Consider the following 15,221-nt stretch of genomic DNA (forward strand, 5'->3'; position numbering starts at 1 on the left):
TAGAGTCGAAGGTCTTTACAAAGGAAATTATGGATATCTCTTTTTATCACTCCATAAATCAGAAAATACTGTCAACAGGCATCCCTTGTGTTATTAGGAATAAAATGTTGTATAAATCAGGCTATGAATGAATGGCATTTATTTAACCCTGGTGTTGTCTTCACCGTCGTCCATGAACTTGTCATTCCGGTTCAAAATTGAAAAATGCGTTGTTTTTGGAACTTTATCCGACTTTTTTTGAAAACGTTTTTGTCCTCTTTTTAACGCTTTTTTAAATTCATGGTCAATAAACCTAATAAAATGACATTATACCTCATTTTTGAGTTTAAGAAAAAAGCAGATATTATGAATTATTTTGACTAATAGAATAAAATCAAAGGATGTTGAGTGGATCACAGACACACACACAAAAAAATTCTTTCCCAAATGCCATGAAATTATATAAATCAACCAAAATTCAATGGAAGGAATCATTAATCTTACCTGCGAAGAACATGCATGCATGGATGTATGTGTTGTATGGGTTCCATACAACGTACATGCGTGCATCCATGTTATTTTGGGGTAATATGGTTGTTAAGAAACCCATATTTCTGATATAAAAAACGTCCTCGGGCGCAAGGGTTAACTAGTTGTACTGAAAGCTACTTGTCTCCACCTAGTGGTTGAATCTGATGAACTGAAGAGTGACTGGAGACACACTGGTGTTTTCTTCCCTTGACATGTACGGTTCACTCTGGGTTAAATATCAACAGACCTGTGAAGCTCTGGTGGCAACACAAGACACATAAAAGCTGAGATTCAAACACTTTTGAGCTGATTAGATTAGATTAGATTAGATAATACTTTATTCATCCCACAAAGGGGAAATTCACTTGTTACAGCAGCAGTTTTACAACAGGCAAACAGACAATGTGCAAAAAGTACTGAATGAATGTAAAGTGGCATTATATAAAAAGTATTGTGAATAAAAGTAAAGTGCGGTGGCCATAGTACGAAAAATATTGTTATGTAAGTAAGTGATTGACGTGAAATCAGATTGAATAGTATGTTATTAAATAACACAGCAAAAGTAATTAACCATAATATAAATGATATTGAAGTGTGACCATAAAATAAATAATATTGAAAAAGTAAGTACTCGGAATGGAAAAATATAAATACAGATAATAACAATAAAGATATAGAGCCGTGGTGAGTGGTGGGTAATGAAACAGGAACCGAAAACTGCAACATTACCTGGTGGTGCAGGTGTTGTAGAGTCTGATCGAGGCAATTATTCTAGAAAATAATAATTACTGTAGTATTCTAACAGAGAGGGAATATTTTAGTCTCCAGCAGCTGCGTGTTTGCTCCGGGCCTGACAGGGAGAATGTGCTGACTCATTCTTTCACATCGTCATTTTCCTTAAAATCTTAAAATATATATAGAAACTTTATCACCACTTACATTAAACTCCATGAAATCTATCACAATGAACTCTCTCATTCAGTGGATTTATTGCATTAAGTACTTATGTACTTCAGCACAATTCTGACTTTAGTATTTCAATTGTATTCTACTTTATAACTTTAGTTACTTTGCAGATTCTGTAAGTTTTTTTACTTTATTTTTTTAGCTTGTGAATATCTTCGGGTTTTGGACTGTTCAGACTTTGAGACATTTTATGGACCAAACGATGAATCAAGGGAATAATCAATCATGTAAATTAGGGGCGTCAAGCGCATTTTCACTCAGGGCCACACAGGAAAAGAGAATCACATCAAGGGCCAGACGGGTGCAGTCTATTGACAAAAGTTAAATATCTCTGACTGTATACTGCATGCCTGCAAGTCGTCATTTTTGTTGCATTTTCTGACATTTTTTGTGGCTTTCTAAGACGTTTTTGTGATTATTTTTGTTAATTAATTTGTTGTTTTTACAACGTTTTGTTACTTCGGTCGACATAAAGCCCTGAAAAGTCACCAAAGAGTTAGTTTTAGCAAATCAAGCAAAACAATGATTACATTTTTTTTTTCTACATGTTTCACAGCCTGAATATGCAATCTCTCTGGTCCTGGGGGAACTTCTGAGTCTCAAAGTCGGCAAATCTGCCAAATTCTGCTCCGAGTGTCGCGTAATAACTGTCTGAAAACTGTTTCCCGTCTGGTTTGGCGAATATAAAGGGGGCCAAAACGTATTGTGAACCTAACACTGAAACGCGGGCCGAATCAAAGACTGCGAGGGGCCGGGTTCGGCCCGTGGGCCTCGAGTTTGACACGTGTGATGTAAAAATCATCATTAATTGCAGCCCTGCAGCTGAGGCTGCTGGGAACATAATTACTTTTGCAGGCATTTGGTCATAAAGCAAAGTGTTGGGAGAAATTTGAAGCTCAAGAAAAGTCTCTCTCAGCACAAACTGTTGGATGAAATCCTGTTTATTATTGGGTTTCTCCAGCCTGACAGGGAGAACATGCCAACTCATGCTTTCATAGTCAAGAGCTTTATATATATATATATATATATATATATATATATATATATATATATATATATATATATATATATATATATATATATATATAGAGAGAGAGAGAAACTTTATCACCACTATCACATTTCATGGAATAATGGATTTAACTCTCATTCAGTGCATTTACTCAAGTACTGTACTTGGCACAATTTAGCATTTCTATTTTATACTACTTTAGTTACATTTGAGATTCTGTAAGTTTTTTTAAACAGCTTCTCCATTTTGACCCATTTTCTACTTTGGTGTTTTTAAAACCGCGCTGGGAACCGAGCAGTGTGGTTAAACGCTATCTTTTAAACAGATCTCAGAGCACGTGACCGCTGAAACAAAAGGAAGCCACATGTCCCACACGTGGCCCTATCGCCCTTCTCAAACAATAAGAACGGCGCCTCCGTGCAACTGTAAACGCCTAAAAGTCACACCTCCATGTGAAAAGATGGCCGGAGGTCTAAAAGAACTAGACAAGCGTTAGCTCACACCTACATGTCGCCTTCAAGAACTCTGATTCCCTATTGGCTGGGGTCCCTGAACGCAGCAGGGGGGGCGACCGTGCCCAGGTGACATTAAATACTCTGTGGTCACCCACTTCTCATCGGCACCCACTGCAAGTGAAAGCTGCTAAAGGGTGCTCTCTCTCCTCTGTGCTCTTAGATGGCAACCTTGTTGCTGAATGAAGGGTTAGGGTTAGGTAGTCAAACGTTTGTACTTTAAACAGTTTTAATTTTCTGGACCAGTGGAATATTTTGGGCGTTCTGGGAACACGCATCAGTGTTTTACCTCCGCAGAAGAGAAGGGTCTCGCACTGTCGATTTTTTCAGACATTTACTAGACTAAAAATGATGAATGAAGACAATAAGCGACAGAATAATCAATGTCTGTCAGAAGTGTTGCCGGTATTTAGTCACAAGCATCGGAGAAATTCATAACGCATTTGAAGCTCAAGAAAAAAAAAAAGTCTCTCTCGGCACAACAACTGTTGGATCAAATCATGTTTATTAATGTGTTCAGGAAATCCCCACAGAAACAGTTTACAGGGGAACGTACAGATTTACAATCATTCTCGACAGAAGTGCCAGCTTAACCCCCATGGTTTCGACACTGAGAACGCCCGCTGAATCTCACGACCAGTTAACTGCACACCTATCCCCCTTTAAGAGGTCTACCACCAAGTCCTTCCAGCTCACCGACGAGCCACTGACAGGAGTACTTGCTGCGTTGGTCTTTTCAGTCATGAAGAATGCGGCGCTATAATGTGTAGTAGCCTGTCAACGCCCAGACATTCGAAAACTAGGTTTCCCCCCCTTTTCTTCATGTCTGGACCGTTCACAGTTAAAGAGCCTTCATATTTGGTGCCAATCCTTCAATCCCAACCAGGAAAAAAAAAATTAGACCACTGGATGCTTTCAGATTTCAAAAGTAAAACTGCCAACCGTTAGTGAGAAAAACAGCCTCAGGCCCCTCAAGGATGCACTACTTTCATATACAGGATTTGTCATACTGCTCAAATGCATTTGGTTCAGCAGTCAAAAGTACAAATAGAAATGCTAAAACTAGTTACAGAACAAACAAAAACAAAACATGTAACATCTCTGAAAGGAATAACATGTGAAGCTTGTGAATGTATCAGGACACCTGTCTCAGTTAACCGGCTGAAGTTTGTGAAATGCCCAACACCTCGTATCTGACCTACATAGAGTAGGACTAAACTGTCACAATGATTAATAGAACTGAAGGTTATCTCGAAAATCCAAATGTCATCCAGGGAATTAAATGCTAGCCATTTAAAAATGTCAAATTGCATATATTCCAATCCTTAAATTTTAAAGTAGATTTTAATTTAATTTAATTTTTAATTGTTGGCTTTGTGCTTCACGGTCTCGCTTGGTGGGGAGAAAGGTAGTGTTCACTGGAGAACCATTGCTAAGAATAATCTGTTATATTCCAATATAATAATAATAATAATAATAATAATAATAATAATAATAATAAAACAAAAACAGCATGATTTTCAAATGACACCAGAATGATCGAGGATGGGCATTTTTTTTTTTTTCTTCCTTTTTTCCATTTTTTTGATTTGCTTCGACCTGATACAGGTTAAGATGCAATTTACTGAATCTCTTACTGGTGGGTTTGAGGTTTCAAAATCAAAAAGAGGTTAAAATGAACATTTAGCATTCAGTCTACATCAGGTGAACATTTCTAGTTAACATAGATATATACTACAGGGAGGGGGGGGGGGGAGCTTGCACCCTTGCTCTTTCTTTGCGTTATGAAAACCATGCTTCCCCTGGAGAGTAAGGGTGGGGGAGTAGGGGGCCGTGCAAGACTTGGAGTGGGGGTAGGCTGAGTGGGGCAGAGGCTGAGTTTGGTGGATGGAGAAAGGGGCTTGAAAACCAGACTGCTGATTCCACAGGTGTGTAAAAGGCACGCCAGGGTTACTCCCAATCCCAGCCAACATACACAGAGACGCCTTCACACCCACACACACACACACACACACACACTCTCTCTCTGAACACACAAGGTACACACACACACACGGCCCACACACACAAGCAGCACAGGCTTGAACCCCAAGAGAGTACTGACGAGGGCAGAAAGCAGGAGGAGGGATGGGGGGGGTGGGGGGAGGGAGGCGGGGGAATGAAGGAAGTTCTTGAAAGAAAGCGCTGGGTTTGGGAAATCGGGTTAGATGGGAGCGAAAAAGGGGGGGGGGGCCTGGTTCCGTGTGCCGGCCGGTGTTGAAACAGAAAAAAATAAACATCAAACAAAAATCAAAACTGGTGGAATGGATCATTTCTGGTTCTTGAGCTGGTTGGAGAGCCAGTCCAGGCCCTCGTACAGGCCGTCCCCGCTGGTGGCGCAGGTGGCCTGGATGTACCAGCTGCGCTGACGCAGGGCGTGCAGGCCCAGCTTGTCTGTGATCTCTGCAGCATTCATAGCGTTGGGGAGATCCTGGGAGAAAAGAAGAAAAAAATATTATATTAATATTATACCTCTACATCTATCTAGCAATTTAAGACAAGATCGAGTCTCAGTCTTTTCTTTCTGTATGTTAAAAAAGGGAAATCTACAATAAAATGCACAGGTGGGACAACAAAAAGAAGACACTGAGGGCTTGTAAAAGTAACCGACCAAAGATTGAAATTAAAGAGAGCCGTACAGATGAACCTATTTTAAAAAAAGGAAATGAAAGAAGAAGTGTATAGAAGATACTTCAAGAAACAGAAATGTGACCTCACCTGTTTATTTGCAAAAACGAGCAGCACAGCGTCTCTGAGTTCGTCCTCGGCGAGCATTCTGGACAACTCCTCCCTCGCCTCGTTCACTCTCTCCCGGTCGTTGCTGTCCACCACAAAGATGAGCCCTGCAAACAGAAACACAGTTCACCGTTAAGACCAAGAAACACAGAAGTCCGTATTATTCGTTAGAACACAGGAAGGTTGCATGGTAATCGTTTACTTTCTGGTTTCTTCTCACAGATCAGAAGCTGGGACTTCGGTCCTTTGATAAAATCAATTCTGTACAAACTGTTCCCGTTGCTTAGTTAAGTCTCTTAGACCTGGAAAATACTCCTACTATGTGATGGATGCTTACAGCCCCAAACTCTGTAGTTCTAACGTGGCGATTGTCTTAATTAATAAACCTGAAAACATAGGATTACAAACAGGATCCGAAAAACGTGATGAAATGCTGAAATTTACCGTGGCTAATTTATGCAGCACTACGTCGTCCATCTCAGCCAATAACGGAGAAAATGTTGAGTTACAAGCGAGCAGTGTGATGTTTGCAGAGGTGTGCACGGTTATCGTTATACTGTAGCAGCCTGGTGTCCTTTTCAGGCATTTTGATAAAAAGGTAACGATAGTATTCCCGTTCATAACGCTGACGCTCTAGCGAGGCACCGGCTGGCTGAGCATTCATTCACAAATACTGCGGGACTCGTCAGACAGTCTGGCAAAAACTCTGGTCTCTCTGTGTATTTTAATCAAATAAATAAAATAAAAAATAAACAAGTTAAGACCGATTCAACTTTTGGAGAAAGGCAACCCGACGTCACCCTGCAGTGGACAATCCTAGAACTGGAGACAAGACTCGTGTGCCAGTAGGCCTATCGCGGCATCAGCGTCCCAATAACGTTACAGTAAACAGGATACATCGCTGCCACAAAAAAGGTATTGAACGCTATGAAGTAGAGCTGGGCAATATATCGATATCGTGATAGGAGACCAGATATTGTCTTAGATTTTGGATATCGTCATATGGCATAAGTGTCTTTTCCTGGTTTTAAAGGCTGCATTACAGTAAAGTGATGTCATTTTCTGAACTTACCAGCCTGTTGTAACTGTTCTATTATTCGCCTTTACCCACTTAGTCATTATATCCACATTACTGGTGATTATTTATCAAAAATCTCATTGTGTAAATATTTTATGAAAGCACCAATAGTCAACCCTACAATATCGTTGCGGTATCGATATCGAGGTATTTGGGCAAAAATATCGTGAGATCTGATTTTCTCCATATCGCCCAGCCCTAGTATGAAGGTAAAAAAACGAAAACACAAGCACTGAACTGCCAAAGAGTTTGTGTAACAATAGGGGACTACTGCAACAACACAGCAAAGTCGCTTCAACGCTTTTCTTTCTCTGCTGCCTTCATGTGCAGTCGGACAATTTTTAGACATGTTCCGCTATTTCGACAGAGAATATAATCAGCAGGTTAATCGATAAAGAAAATAACAGTTAATAATAAATAACGCAGTTTAACCAATACTTTTCAGCAAATTTCCATGACTGTGTGTTCCTGAAAATGTCAGTCGACATTATTCAATAAGAATACAAATCTGTGTTAAAGTTTACCCTCAGAGGTTTAACTATAAAATTAATGAAAATGTATGTGGTTCATAGTGGGAAATAATATCGCTCCCTGAATACAACGCTGAGGTTAAGACGATGTGAAAATACATTTATTAATGACAGATTATTATGCTGTGTTAAAAAACAAAACAATTCCATGACTTTTCCAAAACTTCCTGGGTCTTTTTAGGTTTCCAAAACCTTTGCAGGCCTGGAATTTGCATTTTTCAAAAACGTATGAACCCTGAAATAATCATTAGTTGCAGCCCTAGTGACCGCAGGTCTGTGGAGTGAACATGTTATCGTACCAAAAGACGGCAAACACTTAAATCACGATATCTGACAACTGACTTAATCCTAGGAATTATTTCAATTCAATTTTTATTCATAGTATCAAATCATAACAAGAGTTAGCTGGAGACACTTTACAGATAAAGTAGGTCTAGACCACACTCTATAATTTACAAAGCCCCAACAATTCCAGTAATTCCCCCAAGAGCAAGCATTAGCAGTGGCGAGGAAAAACTCCCTATTAGGAAGAAACCTGGGACCGACCCAGGCTCTTGGTAGGCGGTGTCTGACGATGCCGGTTGGGGATGTGATGAACAGTGGCGATAATAGTCACTTTAAAGATAATGGATCAGTGACTTCAATGATAGTCGTAGTAGAATTATGTAAATGCAGCATTTTGACGAAGAAGACACTTATTTATTTATTTTTTACCATGAGACTCGCGGTCAAATGTATCAAATCAAAACTACAAGGCTGCAGTTTTCTACCTCGTGTGGTTCGACGTTTGCATTTGACAAAAGCGAAGCAAGAGAGGATCTACGTAGTGTATGAATGCTTCCTGATTTATGAGCAAGCACGTTTGGTGAAGGTTTTATGATCCCTGGGAGATTACTAAACGCACAAACAAGTTATTGTTATGGATGAAGTTGTCAGAGACAACATGCGCCTGTAAAGGAGTTGGCACTTACACCAGTATCTGCACACAGCACCACTCTGTTACATCACAGCCCCCCCTGCTGTGTGAAAAATATCACAAAAACAAAAGCATCAATACTCGCTGAAAGCACAAGGTCTAATAAAGTGTTTTTTTTTTTTCAGTGTGGTATTGGAGTAACCAAACCGTGACACACTATTGTTTTTAAGGTTTTAACTCTCTAAACTGCCAGAAAACACAAAAGTATTAGGGCTGCAACTAACGATTATTTTTATTGTCGATCATTTTCTCAATTAGTTTGTTTGGTCTCTAAAATGTCAGAAAATGGTGAAAAATGTGGATCAGTGTTTCCCAAAAGCCCAAAACGACATCGTCACAGGTCGTGTTTTGCCCACAACTCAAAGGATATTCAGTTTAATGTCACAGAGGAGAGAATAAACTAGAAAATATTCACATTTAACAAGCTGGAATCAGAGAATCTTTACTCAAACCGATTAATTGATTATCAAAAAATAGTAGCAGATTAGTTTAAAGTGCCCATATTATGCTCATTTTCAGGTTCATAATTGTATTCAGGAAGTTATATCAGAATAGATTTACATGGTTTAAAACACCATATTTTTTGTTGTACTGCACATTGCTGCAGCTCCTCTTTTCACCCTGTGTGTTGAGCTCTCTGTTTTAGCTACAGAGTGAGACATCTCACTGCTGTTCCATCTTTGTTGGGAGTCGCACATGTGCAGTAGCTAGGTAAGGACTACTAGCCAGTCAGTTATTACGGTCTTAGTATGGACACCAATTAGCAGTTCAACCAAAGTGTGATATTTGTTTCCACCTCAGATTCTTTAATTTGAATGATCTGTAGAGGCCTGACATGGTGACGGCATTTCATAATTTCATCCGAGAGGTCAGAGGAACCAAAGCAAAGCAGGGGTCAGCCCTATAGTCACAACAGCGTCACTGAGCGAGTGATCAAGTAACACCAATGGTCTGTCGAGTTGGAGTTTCCCCATCGGCCTTTGCGCTTTCAAGAAGGACAGCGTTCAAAATCGGAAATCTGATCCACTTCCTAAATACATACGCAGTTGCTGCTGCGCAACGTGTAGGTTACTCCCTCCGGAGTGTTATAAGAGTAGCCTAGTGTGTGTGTACGTAGCGAGTGTGTGTGTACGTAGCGAGTGTGTGGTAAAGAGAGAGAGAGAGAGAGAGAGAGCTGGTGGATGAGCTCTGAGACCGCTGTTGGTGATCAGAGCAGAGGAAATATTAACAGTAAAGATGTCAAGAGTTAGTAAATGTAGAGTGTGAGTTTCAGTTATCTACCACTGCCTATCCCTGTAAGAATTTGGCCACAACTTAGCACATTGACCATACACAGTGCTGCCATCAACTAGGTTTCGACCTAGTCCCATTTCTTTCTTATCTTTTAATCATCTTGTAATTAAAAATGTATTTTGGGACTCCTTAGGTGTTCCCAAATCCCTAGGCTGTGATATTTTTCCAGTCAGCAGGTCTATGGGCCTGTGTATATGTGCTGGAGCAAGTATCAGCATCTTTATGTGCACCAATTTATTCTGAAGTAAAGGCATGCAGTTTCTGGAATACTCTCTGGCCTTTTTTTTTTTTTAAATTAACGATGCTGTATCTAACTGTCATTACCAAAGGGATTCACACGTTCAATTTCACACTTGGATGCTCAACACGTGGATCGAGAGGTTTGCTGCAGCTGGATGTCAGTCGGGTGCGTGCGAGGAAAACGAGGAGGAGCTAAAAAAAAATGTGTAATGAGATCACCATAACATAAAACTGCAACAAAATGAATTTTTACCTGCAGGATGCATCATTAGTAGGAAACACGAGGCTGCATTAGCCTACAGTTGCTTCACATATTCTGATTAATTCTATCTCAGGAAATGGGAGTAACACAATACGCCCTTTGAGAATTGAACAATGGTGTCTGAGTCATTGGTTGGATAATTTTAAGATCATCTTTTATGCACCAATGAGGCCACCTATAGGTAGTAATGTTCACTGACACTGCTGCCTGCCAATATAAAAAAAAACACCTCACCTTGAGTGTTCTGGAAGTAGTGGCGCCACAGCGGCCTGATTTTGTCCTGACCGCCCACATCCCACACTGTGAAGCTGATGTTCTTGTATTCTACAGTTTCAACGTTAAAACCTGAACAGAAGAGGAGACACATGGATGAGTCACTAAAACGGTTGAAAAACATTATGTACAATTCAAATTTCTGAATGCTGACAGTCGACATGCCCTTGCACATTTCTGTAAATAGAAAATTAAAATCAAGTTAACTGAAACTTCTAGTTCAGTGTGATTGTTTAAGATAAACAACAGGGCTGGGTATTAATCAACAATACCTTTTTGTGTGTCCATAAGTATAAAAACGGTCTGAAAGTACTGAAAGCTGGCATCAAATGTCTGGTCAGATTCTTAATTTGTTGTAGTTATTTTTGATCAAATAGTTCTATTCACTTTAATTATAGCGTCAAACGATACCAGAGGTTATCTAAGGACACTTTACAGATAGAGTAGGTCTAGGCCACAAGTTACAGAGACCCAACGTGTCTCCAAAGAGCGAGCATTTGAGTGCGACAGTGGCGAGGAAAAACTTCCTTTTAACAGGCAGAAACCTCCGACAGAACCTTGCTCTTGGTGGGCGTCCAGCTGACGCAACGGGGTTCCTGATTTATATCATCAACTTTGCACATTTCAGACTGGAGGCAGAGCTCTGGTACCGCTGATTGTGTTCAGAAAACATTTATCATTCAAGAACGTCTTCTTGAAAACAGGTTTTAGAGGAAAAACATGTTTAAAATGTTGTAAACACAAGGTATCACACATTTTGAAGTCTTGGTATCAGTCCAAAATTTGGATATTGTATTAACACAAGTATTAAAAACATTCAGAAATCACCCAGCCCTATACACCACAAGGTGTTAAATTGGTAAAACACTCAATAAATGGATGAATACAATAAAAGGATATCCATAGTTACCAATGGTGGGAATGGTGGTGACTATCTCTCCAAGCTTCAGTTTATATAAGATGGTTGTTTTTCCAGCAGCATCAAGCCCAACCATAAGAATCCTCATCTCCTTTTTGCCAAAAAGGCCTTTGAATAAGCTTGCAAATATATTCCCCATGGTGACGAAGCTGTCAAAGTAGAGAAGGAAACAGGGTTAGGAGAGTAACGTCTCAAGTGTTCCAGTTTCAGGGAAGAATACGCCAAGAGGAAACTAAACTCTACCGTCAAGATGAACACTAGTCAGACTGGTATGCTGGTGGCAAATAGATTATTATTTTATTATGGTTGGACACTTAACGAAACAAATAAACGTACAAAACAGGTTGACAGTGGTGGAATGTAGAGCCCGACCGATAAAGGATTATTAAAAGGCAGATATATATTTATAAAAAAAATAAAAATAAATCCAGAAACGCATAACAAAACAAACAGATTTCCCTAACATTAGTTATTTGTAGTTATTTATGAGTTCTCACTAAATTAATACGATAATGCAGTTTAAAAATAAACTTGTGCGTTTTCTGTCGCAACAGAAAATCAAAATATATTAAAGTTCTGATAAATAAAAATGTATAAAAATACAAACTTAAGGTATGAAACTTAAAGGGTTAAACACGAGTGTTACCACCAGGGAGGCTGTAGAGCGCCTCTCGGTGGACAGACTACGCAACGCCAACACTCACAACATGGCTGAATATATCGGTCAGGCTCTAGTGGGATGTAACATTTACTCAAGTACTGCACGCAAGTACAAATTTGAGGTAACTGTACTTAGGGCTGAGCGATTTGGAGAAAATCAAATATCACGATATTTTTGACCAAACACCTCGATATCGATACCGCAACGATATTGTAGGGTTGACTATTGGTGCTTTCACAACATATTTACACAATGAGATATTAGATAAATAATCATCAGTAATGTGGATATAATGACTAAGTGGGTAAAGGCGAATAATAGAACAGCTACAACAGGCTGTTAAGTTCAGGAAATGACATCACTTTACTGTAATGCAGCCTTTAAAACCAGGAAAAGACAACACTTCTATCACGATATCCAAAATCTAAGACGATATCTAGTCTCATATCACTATAGATATGATATATTGCCCAGCTCTAATTGTACTTTGAGTATTCTCCATTTTTTACGCAACTTTATATATTTCTACTCCACTAAATGATTTGATAACTTTAATATTGCAGATTTAGATCATTTATACAGAACATAAATAAATAAATTATGAAATATTATTACAGATTAAGCTACCCAGCAGTATATTAGGTTAAGCCATTCTGCATAACAAGTAGGCTACTTTTACTTTGAGTACTTCAAGTTTAATTTGATGCAAATACTTCTGTACATTTACAAATCTAGGCCCAGCATTTTGACACTGTAGTATTGGTACTTTATGTAAAATATCTGAATACTTTTCCCACCACTGCAGGTTGCAGTATATTTGGTCGAGTAAAAATGCTGATTTTCACAACATTGAGATGCGTCCAAAAATAATAATAAAAATAAATTGTGCCGGTGTCCATGACATCACCTGACCGCCTGCTGGACGTACGTTGATCCGGGACTATCTAGCGATGTCGAAACCGCGACCAATCAACTAAGTCTAGAAATAGTAAAGTTAACTTCCGGTTTTCGCTCCAGACTCAAACCCCCGGTCTACCGAGTGAAGCCCTGTACTAGACCTGACTTCTTGTCATTGAGAAGTTTGTCAGTCTTCATACTGTCACCTAACTTTCTGGCAGAATACCCCCCCCCCCAAAAAAAAGGTAAAATTCTTGCAATTACCAAATTCCAAGCTATCAAACAGCTTGGAAAAATGTTTTTTGGCTCTTACAAAACAACATTTTATACTTAGATTCAGTTAGAAGACATACACAGCTGCTCATTGCACCTCTATAAATATGGACCTCTATTACTTAAGCTACCAGTAGCCTGTTGTTTGTTAATTAACTAGTGTTAGCATTTGCACTTTGATTAGCTAACGTTAGCCTGCAATCTCTCGGTGGAGACGTCCTCTATTTGTTTGGAGATAAGACCCCGTTAGGGAGAAATAATCCTTGCGAAGGTGTAAAAGACTCCGAGCTGCGGTCTTTGTGAGTGATAACAAGTGTTATGTTACAGCCCCTCTAGCTTAACCATTGTCAGGATGTATGTGCTGGACCTGCCCCGTTTGGTCATGTTCACATTTAGTCAAATAATTAAAATTACGTAATGTGTTTTTTAATTTTAATTTTGAAGAGTATTTTTTCACTCAAAAAGGTGAAACAACATCTTATATGATGAGTTATAGTGAGACTCGCGGCTGACACAATACAACATTTTAATGACGTATGACTTCTTCCTATTTTCCTTGCATTGGTGTCAGACTTCGATCAAAGATGCTCTATTACAATCAAATGTAGCTAGAAAGCTACAGGCTTGGCACTAATGACACATGAGATGAGTAATGACTCTACCTTCTTTCTAAGATTTGTAAGAAAACAGTCTGACTGGACCATTATTGGACGTGGAAAACAACGTCACACCGTAACCCAAGAGGCCGGTTTTTTGGCGTCCGATCGGACCATTTTTGGCCAGGGACACGACGTCACCGTCCGATTTATGTTTGCTGGGAAACTAGCTAATGGTTAAACGTTACGGGTTACGTTACAAGCCGGCTCAAACCGTCAATAACATCAACCATTATTAACGTTTCCCTACATTAAATTACACAACATGGCGTTAAACGTCGCATAGTGTATGTGGAAATCTCACAAAAAAGCCGCAAAAACATCACATATCCAGAGGCAGCTACCTTGTTAACCCGAATAAACTGGTCAGCAGATAAGATAGGCCTGTTCCAGCTGGCAACCTCGGTCCCTAGCTATGTGATAATGTTACTGTATGCGAGAGCCTGCTAACAACACCTCGACCTTAGCAAGAGGCCGACGAGCCAACTACGTATGTGTCCGTGCGGTTAAAGTCTAAAGTAAATGTGTGGGGAATCGTTGATTGTTTAAGATATGTCAATAACCGAAGTTGTGTCGCATAAGCTGGTTACTAAAACTCGAGCCGCTTACCGATAGCTTCACTAAGGGCGGATGCTTCGGTTAGCTTATGTTAGCTTTGCTGCTAGCGGAGGCGACACAATTTCGCGGACGTAAACGGTCGGGGAAAAAAGCACCGCAGTTCCCAACACACGGCGACACCATAGCGACACATCTAACGTCGACACGTTTTGAAAACCAGTCGGTGAAATTTGAGTCCAGTGCTAAGTTATAACCGACAGTGACAGCTCTTTAGATTTGTCCGTTGACGTTACAGGAACTGCTGCTTTAGCAAGCTGTTAGCCGTTAGCTAAATGCCGCGTCACAGTTAAGAGAGAACACCGTGACGTCGGGTCAACCACCAAAGAACGCTAGCCGTTCGGACAGAGCAACAGTCAGTTCACACAATATGACATTTTAAGACGAAAAAGACCGCATTCTATGCGAGTTATTACCTTTAGAAAGACAGCTTCTCGATCTTTCCGTTATCTTTCACTGTCACTCCAAAATGGCGTCTTGCGCAACCAGGGAGACACCGGCGTACAGGCACTTCCCACTATCAAACCTGCTCCAATCGCAGTGCCAATGGTGCGACTAATAACCCGCCTTCTGTTGTCCCGCTGTCCAATCACATGTCGGCAGGTCCCTGTGTGCACATTGCACAAAATGTCGAGGAAGTGAACCGCACACAAGTTTATTCAAGTTTCAGACACAGTGAATAACAAGACAGACTGCACTTTGAGTAGGTTTTCTCGCATGGGATCAAAACTCTAGCTTGACCAAAGTTATACTGATACTATATCGTTTCTCAG

At 39.9% G+C, this 15,221-nt stretch overlaps 1 protein-coding gene across 2 annotated transcripts; it reads right to left on the reverse strand.

The window, feature by feature from the left end:
- Nucleotides 1–3,486: 3,486 nt before the first annotated feature.
- Nucleotides 3,487–15,000, reverse strand: arf2b (ADP-ribosylation factor 2b). 2 transcript variants are annotated; one of them, XR_005637835.1, is made up of 6 exons: nucleotides 14,865–15,000; nucleotides 11,338–11,495; nucleotides 10,389–10,499; nucleotides 5,758–5,882; nucleotides 5,056–5,470; nucleotides 3,487–5,018 (listed from the first exon to the last, which is right to left on the reverse strand). XR_005637835.1 is itself a non-coding variant. In XM_039788349.1 (5 exons), exons 2-5 carry the CDS (start codon nucleotides 11,483–11,485, stop codon nucleotides 5,309–5,311), a joined length of 546 nt encoding a protein of 181 aa, XP_039644283.1. In that variant the 5' UTR covers nucleotides 11,486–11,495; nucleotides 14,865–15,000; the 3' UTR covers nucleotides 3,487–5,308. The 2 variants fall into 2 exon arrangements, 1 of the variants encoding a protein (XP_039644283.1); XM_039788349.1 differs by having other exon boundaries at nucleotides 3,487–5,470.
- Nucleotides 15,001–15,221: the final 221 nt, after the last annotated feature.

Source organism: Perca fluviatilis, chromosome 21, assembly GCF_010015445.1.
Source record: "Perca fluviatilis chromosome 21, GENO_Pfluv_1.0, whole genome shotgun sequence".
Lineage (NCBI taxonomy): Eukaryota > Metazoa > Chordata > Actinopteri > Perciformes > Percidae > Perca > Perca fluviatilis.

Bases quoted from the DNA above. Each gene is read 5' to 3' on its own strand.
- arf2b (XM_039788349.1), bottom strand. From the start codon at position 11,485: ATGGGGAATATATTTGCAAGCTTATTCAAAGGCCTTTTTGGCAAAAAG. The intron at 10,500-11,337 runs GTAACTATGGAT...TCTTCTGTTCAG, and splicing joins CACCACCATTCCCACCATTG to GTTTTAACGTTGAAACTGTA. The intron at 5,471-5,757 runs GTGAGGTCACAT...CTTTTCTCCCAG, and splicing joins TCGTTTTTGCAAATAAACAG to GATCTCCCCAACGCTATGAA.